The 7,923-nt window shown below is 56.2% G+C and overlaps 1 protein-coding gene across 1 annotated transcript in view; it reads left to right on the top strand.

Moving 5' to 3' along the window:
• Positions 1-2,687: 2,687 nt before the first annotated feature.
• The window catches only part of HS3ST4 (heparan sulfate-glucosamine 3-sulfotransferase 4), a 62,653-nt gene continuing 57,417 nt past the window's right edge, over positions 2,688-7,923 (top strand). The window contains exon 1 of the mRNA XM_042798927.1: positions 2,688-3,578. Within this exon, the coding sequence (XP_042654861.1) occupies positions 2,938-3,578 (641 nt within the window). The 5' untranslated portion in view covers positions 2,688-2,937. The remainder of the gene's footprint in view (positions 3,579-7,923) is intronic.

The following is a 7,923-nucleotide window of genomic DNA, read 5'->3' as shown; positions in this document are numbered from 1 at the left end:
TCCAGAGGCACCTGGACAAGATCAAGAAGTGGGCCCATGTGAACCTCATGAGGTTCAACAAGGCCAAGTGCAGGGTCCTGCACCTGGGTCAGGGTGGTCCCTGGTATTAATACAGGCTGAGTGATGAAGGGATTGAGAGCAGCCTTGTGGAGAGGGAATTGGGGATGCTGGTGAATGAAAAGCTAGACACAAGCTGACAATGTGTAGTCACAGCCCAGAAAGCTAACCATACCCTGGGCTGCATCAAGAGAAGGGTGGGCATCAGGGCCAGGGAGAGGATTCTCTCCCTCTGCTCTGCTCTGGTAAGACCACCACCCCTCCCCCCCCCCCCCCCCCCCCCCCGCAGTGCTGGGGCCAGCTCGGGGGCCCCCAACAGCAGAAGGACACGGAGCTGCTTGAGAGGGGCCAGAGGAGGCCACGAAGATGCTTGGGGGAGGGCTGGAGCAGCTCCCCTGAGAGGCCAGGCTGAGAGAGTTGGGGGGTTGCAGCCTGGAAAAGAGAAGGCTCTGGGGAGACTTTATTGTGGCCTTTCAATACTTAAAGGGGGGCTACAGGAAAGATGTGGACAAAGTCTTTAACAGGGCCTGTTGCAATAGAACCAGGGGTAATGGTTTTAAACTAAAAGAGTGTTATATTCAGGCTAGTTATACAGATGAAATTTTTTACAGTGAGGATGATGAAACACTGGCATAGGTTGCAAAGAGAGGTGGCAGATGCCCCACCACTGGAAACATTCAAGGCCAGGTTGGAAGGGGCCCTGAGGAACCTGATTAGTGGAAGATGTCTTTGCTCATTGCAGGGGGGGTTGGAACTAGATGATCTTTAAAGGTTCCTTTTAACCCAGTCCATTCTATGTTCCCTGCCGAGCTTTACACAGTAGCAGCCAGATTTGAAGGAATCCCTGGACTTCCCCTGTAAAATCTAGGCCATGGCTGCTCAGCTGGGGGGGCATGAGGGAGCTCCACCAGCTCTCTCCCATACAGCCCTCGCCCAGAGCACCTCTGTGTGATGGGATGCACAGGTCCGCAGTTTCCCAAACTGGAGGCTAGTGGATAAGGGTCACTGACTTTTAAATACTCCTCCTGCTCATGGGCAGGATGAGGTACCCAGCACTCACAGTCACACAAGGCTGGAATTGTACTCTGTACTTTTCCAGTGCTTGTCCAGAAGCCCAGCTGGGGCGCCCGTTTGTGTTAACATGCAACTGCTCTGCAGCTTTTGCCTCCTGGCTCAGGTGCTGCCTCTTTGGGTGATCTGCAGTATTCACATGGTGCCGGTGGGTTGGGGTAGCAGTTCAGGTGCAAAAGGTTAGGCTGCTGATCCTTCACCTGTGAAGGATTTAGCAAATGACTGTGTTTTTCAATTCAACTCTGTACCATGGCAATGCCAGCACTGTTCTGCTGAGAGAGACCATGGTGGCCAGGGTGCCAAGAGCTGAGATGTACCCCAATGTCACAGGGAAACACCTGTGAGGGAGATACTCCTGGGAGACCCCAGAATAACGGATAGAAGGAAGCTGAGAGACACTAAAGCATTTATTCCCCTCAGAAAAATCCTTGTTAAAGACAAAGCTGAGAACTGGAAGTGTGCAGTGCCAAAATGTGGAGCTGGGAAAAGGTGGTGGCTGCTCCAGAAAAACTGTGAGGAGGGAGGCTCTCAGCCCCAGCCTGCTCCAGCAAGGCTGGGGACAGTTCCTGGAAGAGCAACACGCAAGAGTGTAATTGGCCTCACCTACAAACGCAGCTCCTTGCACCTAAACTATGAAACCCCCATGCTCCAGATGGTCCTTAGGTCCACTGTACCAGCAAAGAAGCTACTGCCTGCCCCTGTCCATAGTCTACTACGTCTCCTGAGGCTCCCAGGAGGCAGCAGGCTGCCCTATGAAACCTGTCCACTCTGCCCAAGATCGTCAGGGGGCCAGAGCTAGGGGACCTTGTCCCTGCCGCGTGGGGCTGTCCCAGAGGATCTGTCGTTCCTCTTTGGGGAGCTGGAGGATTTGGGCAGGAGCCATCCACTGGAGACAGTGGGGCGAGAGGATGACAATACAGAATGCACTTTGGGGGAGGCGGAGGGGACCAGGTCAGGACAAGGGGTCAAGGGGGTTGTGGCATGGTGATTTCTGCTGAAGGACAGGAGAAGGGTTTGCGGGGCTGGCACTGCCTCCTGCACCTGCCCTGCGGCCCCGAGCGCTGGCAGGCGGTGGATGCGGCACAGCGGGGGGATCTGGGGAGCAGGTGGGGGCGGGCGGGGTGTGGGGCTGCTGGGGGCTGTCCCCAGCACAGCGGGGGCCAGCGGGGCTGCAGACGGCCGGGGCCTGCCCTGGCCCCAGCGCTGCCCCCGGGGGGGGCTGCGAGCCCCCCGCGGTGCCGACCGGCCGCTGTCCGCGGTGCTGACCGGCCGCTGTCCGCGGTGCTGACCGGCCGCTGTCCGCGGTGCTGACCGGCCGCTGTCCGCGGTGCTGACCGGCCGCTGTCCGCGGTGCTGACCGGCCGCTGTCCGCGGTGCTGACCGGCCGCTGCCCCGCCCGGCCCGGCGGTGCCTGCGCGGCGCTCGGCGGGGCCGGGCGCGCTCTCGGCGGCGGCGGCGGGAGGGGGGGGGGGGGGGGGGGGGCGGCGGCGGCGGCGGGCCCTCCCCTCGCCGGGAGCGCGCCCCCACCTCCCACCCGGCACAAAGTTTAGCAGCAGGAACTCGGGAGGCAACAGTGCGGAGCCGGCGGCGCCGGGGCGGCACCGGAGCGCAGCCGCGCTGAGCCCAGGAGCCCCGGTGCTCGGCGGGGGCCGGCGGCGACCGTGCCATGCGGGGCCCCCCCCCCCCCCCCACCGGCGGCGGCGGCGGCGGCGGGGCGGGAGGGCAGCGGCGCCCCATGCGGCTGGGGCGGCCGGGTGGCGGCTGACACCATGTGCGCCCGGTGCCCGGGGCGAGGAGCGGGGAGCAGCCATGTCCCCCCCCGCCCAGCCGGGGGTGCCGGGCGGGCGCGGCTCTAAGGTGCCCCCGGCGCGGAAGCTCCTCTGCATGTGCAGCCTCTCCCTCTGCCTCACCTACCTGTGCTACAGCCTCATGGGGGGCACCGGCCCGGGCGTCCTGCGCTCCCCGGCCGCCCTCTCCGGCACAGCAGCCCCGCGCCCCCCCGCCGCACTCCCCGGCACGGCGGTCCCCAGGGCCCCGCGCTCCCCCGCCAGCCCCCCGGGCAGCTCCGGCTCCCCGGCCCCCTCCTCCGCGGCTCCGACGCGGGCCTCCAACGGCAGCCGGGCAGGGGCGGCGGGCGCCTGGCTGCGGACGCCGCTGGCCCCCGGGGAGGTGATCACGGCGCAGAGCGGAGCCTTCGAGAGGGACCCGCAGGAGTCGAGCACCACGGACGAGGAGCTGAGCCGGGCCGGCAGCCCGGGAAACCGCGGCGGCGGCAGCACCACGCCGGACTACGGAGAGAAGCGGCTGCCGCAAGCCCTCATCATCGGGGTGAAGAAGGGGGGGACGCGGGCGCTGCTGGAGGCCATCCGGGCGCACCCCGACGTGCGCGCCGTGGGCACCGAGCCCCACTTCTTCGACAGGAACTACGAGAAGGGGCTGGAGTGGTACAGGTGAGGCTGCGGGCGCGGGGCCGTCCCGACCGCGGGGAGGGGGGGTGTGTGGGGGGGGGAGTGTGTGTCAGTGAGCGTCGGGGCGGGAGGTGCCGGGGGGCAGGGGTTCCCTCGGTGCCCCCCCCGCCCCCCCCCCCCCCGGATGGCCCCAGTAGGTGGCTGGGAGGTGGGACCCGGGTCCCGGGACCGCTGCGTGGGTCTGTGGGGCCGCGGTGGGTGCGGAGCCCGACAGCCGAACCGCGCCGTCAGGGCAGGCCGGGCGATCGCGTGGGTGCCTCGCCTGACAGCTGCGGGGATTTAAAATGCGGTGCTCTGCGGGAGAGGCAGAAAACGTGTGAAAACATCCCTCTTCTGTAACTCCCGTGCACAGAGCGCCTGAGCAGACTTGTAGCAGTTCAGCTGCACTTGGCATAAAACATGCCTAAATAGGTCAGTAATTAATAATTACTGAAATAAACAAGATTGTGAGTTGTTCCAGGTGATGCTGAGGGCTTTGAAGTGAAGAAGAATGCTTGCTTTCATGCAGGCTGTAGGGTTCACTTTACAAACAAGATTTACTCTTCATTCAACAAGTTCCACATCAGAAAGTTTTTTCCATTGACGAGATCTAATTCTATTTGTGAAGAAGTCTCTAAATGTTGTTGTCTGACGTAGGGTAACATTTTAAGGGAATCTTATGCTAAAAGTCCTGATTACTAGAAAATACTGGACTGCAGTAATGAAGTGTTAAGTGCCTTGGCAGGTTTAGCAAATCAATGAATTGTGAATGGCTCAGGGTTTCTCTCTCTCTTTTTAAAAACCTCAAAACTAAAAAGAATGCAGTATATCAGTGGAATTTGCAAATTACTAGTAGCTCTGTAGCTTACAGTTAAAAGCAACCCATACTAGTTTCTTCATAAGAAATAGTCTGTGGCTAAACTGATAAAGTTCTTTCTTTCTGTTGTGCTTAGTATGGTTGCTGTTTATCTGCTCTGAAAACGAAGGAAAAATTAGATAAAGGCAGCAAGTTAGTTACTGCTTGGATTATCTGGTCACTTTTTATTAAAATAGAGTACACAGTCTTCAAACCACTGGTGTTTAAACGTGAGGAACTCCAGGCAATTTTCTGTGGCAATTGTGGAAGCAAAGTCTTCATAACACTTACTTGGTGTAGCATCCACTTAGCTTTGTTAAAATACTGGGGGATTTTCTTGAGGGACTTCAATAAAGTGGAGATCAACACTGAGAAAGTGCATTTGTCTCTGAGAGTGTTTTCAGTGTACTGTACTAACGTGGGGAAGGAGTAAAGGATTGACTGTGGTTATTGTGTTTATATATAAGATTTTAGACAGAATATCCTATTTTACTGAATTTTCCTGCAGAAAGGACTTGCCTTGAAAAATAAGTTTAGAAACTTGCTGGGAGAGGCTAGAAAGTGGCATATAAAAAGGTTTGGTTTTATTCAAAGTAGGCAGAAGAAGATCAAGCACTGAATATGGCAAGCAGCTGCTTTTTCATCTTTAAAGTCATGCTACAAGAAAAGGGCTAGAGACTGGCTGTAACTCCTCTCATGGAGTAAAAGGCACATGCAGGCTTTCATTTGCAGAATGTATTTTGAAATTTTTCACCCCTGCAGTATCTCTGTGGTTTGTTTAGCTGATTTCTAGCACTGGTGCTATGCTGCACTGGTAGAGAGGTGGGGGAAGAAAAGGTTGAGTCAGAGCTGATTTGCGAGGGTCCTGGGCAGAGTTGGCTGGGGGGATGGAATAAATAAATTACGCCGCTGTCTAATTGCCACTGTGGCCCTGATGGTTTGCTCTGATTGTTTAACCTAAAGCCATCGCCCCACCTGCCCAGCCCAAACAGCACTCTTCTCTCTCGTGGCAAAAGTTTTTCAGCCTTGCTGAGCCAGGACACCAGGTCCCACAGCGCTGGCGATCGGCGCCTGAGCGACAGGCTTCCCCCGCTGAGGGACCGGGACCGGGCTGCTGTCACGGCCCAGGAGGCTGATGTGTTTGGTGCTGTGCAAATACTGAACAAAAACGGAGGGGGGGAAAGATCACCCTCCGCACCAGCAGCTATTTCTTCCTGACCTTCTCTGAGATTATCTGATTGAGTGCACCAAGAAGGCTGACTGCTTGCAGCTGTGTCCCAGGTAGAGTAATTGGAGATTTTTCCCCATCCATTTAAATGCCAATTTCCTTTAAGCAAAGAGGCAACTACTGAAGTGTTCATACCAGCATCTCCTTACAGGGACTTCTATCACTTGTTTATATTTTTGCATATAGCACTTCTTTTTGTGCATTATAAACTGTTAGATTTTAATACTGTCAAGTTTTTTCTTATGTAGTGAAATAAGGAAGCAGCAGACACTCAGGATTCCTTGCTTTGTCATTCAGTACTGAGAATATCTTCTAGTCTGGCAGAGCTGTAGGGAAGAGAAGCATTTCCCCACCTTAGTTTCCCCGCCTGCAAAATGGAGACAGAACCTAAACGCTACCATTTCTTTTGTGTGTGTCCCACACTGCGTTATTCATGTCCCTGCTGCCTTGAGGTTAGTCAGCCATAAACACGGTGCCCAGGATCTGTGCCAGGACAGCGGTCAGAGGCTGAAGTTCATGCCCACACAGGGCTCTGCCTGTTGGCTGGTGCAGCGTGGCAAGCCTGTCACAGCAGCTCTCTGCAGCCTGTGCTGTTTTCCGGGTAACCTTTGGGGAAAGCTCTGCTGTCTGTGATTGCTTTAGCTCTGCAGTCAAAGTTTATGTAGAAATTACTAAACTGAGGTTGTCGTACACATGTACCAATGCGAACTGGGTTGAAGGCTTGCTTTGGTTTGTTAGTGTTATGCTGCCAGAATTGTTTGTGTAATTGTAATTTGTGATTCTGTACACTCTAATGTTGGGCTGTCTGAAGGACAAGTTCAATGATACAACTTTCCTTAAACTGCACTTAATACCCCCACGTACATTAACCTTTGTTGATAAATTTCCTAGCTTGCCTTTTTTTTTTTTTTTTCTTAATGCCGACTGTAACTTGGCTACTATTAAAAAGTGTGCTAAAGGCTGAGTGGGAAGTGACTTTTAACCTTTCCTTCCTTTTGTTAGCAGTGTGGCAATATTTCTCTCTGGTGTAGTGTATTACTTGCATAACTTCATCTCTCTCTCAAGTCCAGGACACTGATTCCTGGCAGTAAATATTATCTCTGTTGATGAAATTTGATGACTTCATCCTTTACGGTATGCCAGAACTTGGTGCCCCCAGGGACAAAGGCTGGGGCAAGGAGCAGGTATATGCCTCTCTTTCGGTAGTTGCTGGCATCCCTCTTTGGCCCACTTATTCCTTCTAAACCACAGGACACGGCATCCTTCCCTGCGGGACCTGCTGCTGCTTTTTAGCCAGTGCCCGAGTGTCCTTCTGGTCCCTCGCTCACCCAGGGCAGCTCTTGCTGCCCCCTCGGCCCGGGCACAGGGTAACGGGTAACCCCCCTGGGCAGCCCCCGTGGCCAGGCTGGACCAGAGGCATTTGCACGGGTGACGTGCTCTCTCCAGTGCGATGCTCGTGCCTCAGTGGGCATATCCCATGCTGTGAGCTCTGCCCTGAGCTACCCTGCAGTTGGAAATGAATTGTGAGAGCCTTTCTGAGAGTGCAACGAGGACAGCAGAACGATGGGGACACTTTGGAGGCCCCTGAGCACAGAAGGAATTTAGTTTGCATCCACAAATGCTCATTACTGATACAAAGAGAAGCAGCATCCGGGATGTGCCCGAGTTCCTTGCCTGGGCATGAAGCAAGCATGCACAAGAGGATTTTGTGGATAATGGGAACTGCAAGCTGCCCGCCGTGTCCAACACTTGGACAGGTTTGTCACCTTGGAGGCCTTGGTTCGGTGTCTGCTCCAGTGGTTGTTGGAGAGGCCGAGTACCGCAGGGTTGGACCTGGGGTGTGCAGGGCAGCCCTGGCTTCGGGGTGCTCCCAGGTGGCTTTTTGCAACCCGAGGAGAAAGGGGGGTGACCCTGCTGGCGTTGCACAGCTGCTCTGCCGCCGCTGTCACCTGTGCAGGCGCCGGCACCTCCGCATGCGCAGATGCCGCTGGTGACCGGTCTGGAAGTGTCGGAGGAGAAACACTTTGGGGTGGCTGCCTGAGGAGAGCGGGGGCTCTTAGCGTGGGACAGATGGTGCCTTACCTGGGTCGTTCTGCCTGTGCGAGTGGCCAGCGCAGCAAACCTCAGCTCTTGGGTATCGCGGTAGCTCTCTGGGCCAAGCGGAACAGCCCAGTGCTCAGAGTCCACCGTTTCCAGCTGCCCACAGGCTCAGCACGGGGAGGAGGTTCAGTTCTGTCTGTTCACACTTTCAAGGCTATCTCAAC

Source organism: Tyto alba, unplaced genomic scaffold (genome assembly GCF_018691265.1).
Source record: "Tyto alba isolate M040663 unplaced genomic scaffold, T.alba_DEE_v4.0 Super-Scaffold_28, whole genome shotgun sequence".
Classification (NCBI taxonomy): domain Eukaryota; kingdom Metazoa; phylum Chordata; class Aves; order Strigiformes; family Tytonidae; genus Tyto; species Tyto alba.
The sequence above is the reverse complement of the archived record's forward strand: the minus strand, read 5'-3'. Positions and strand labels throughout refer to the sequence as shown.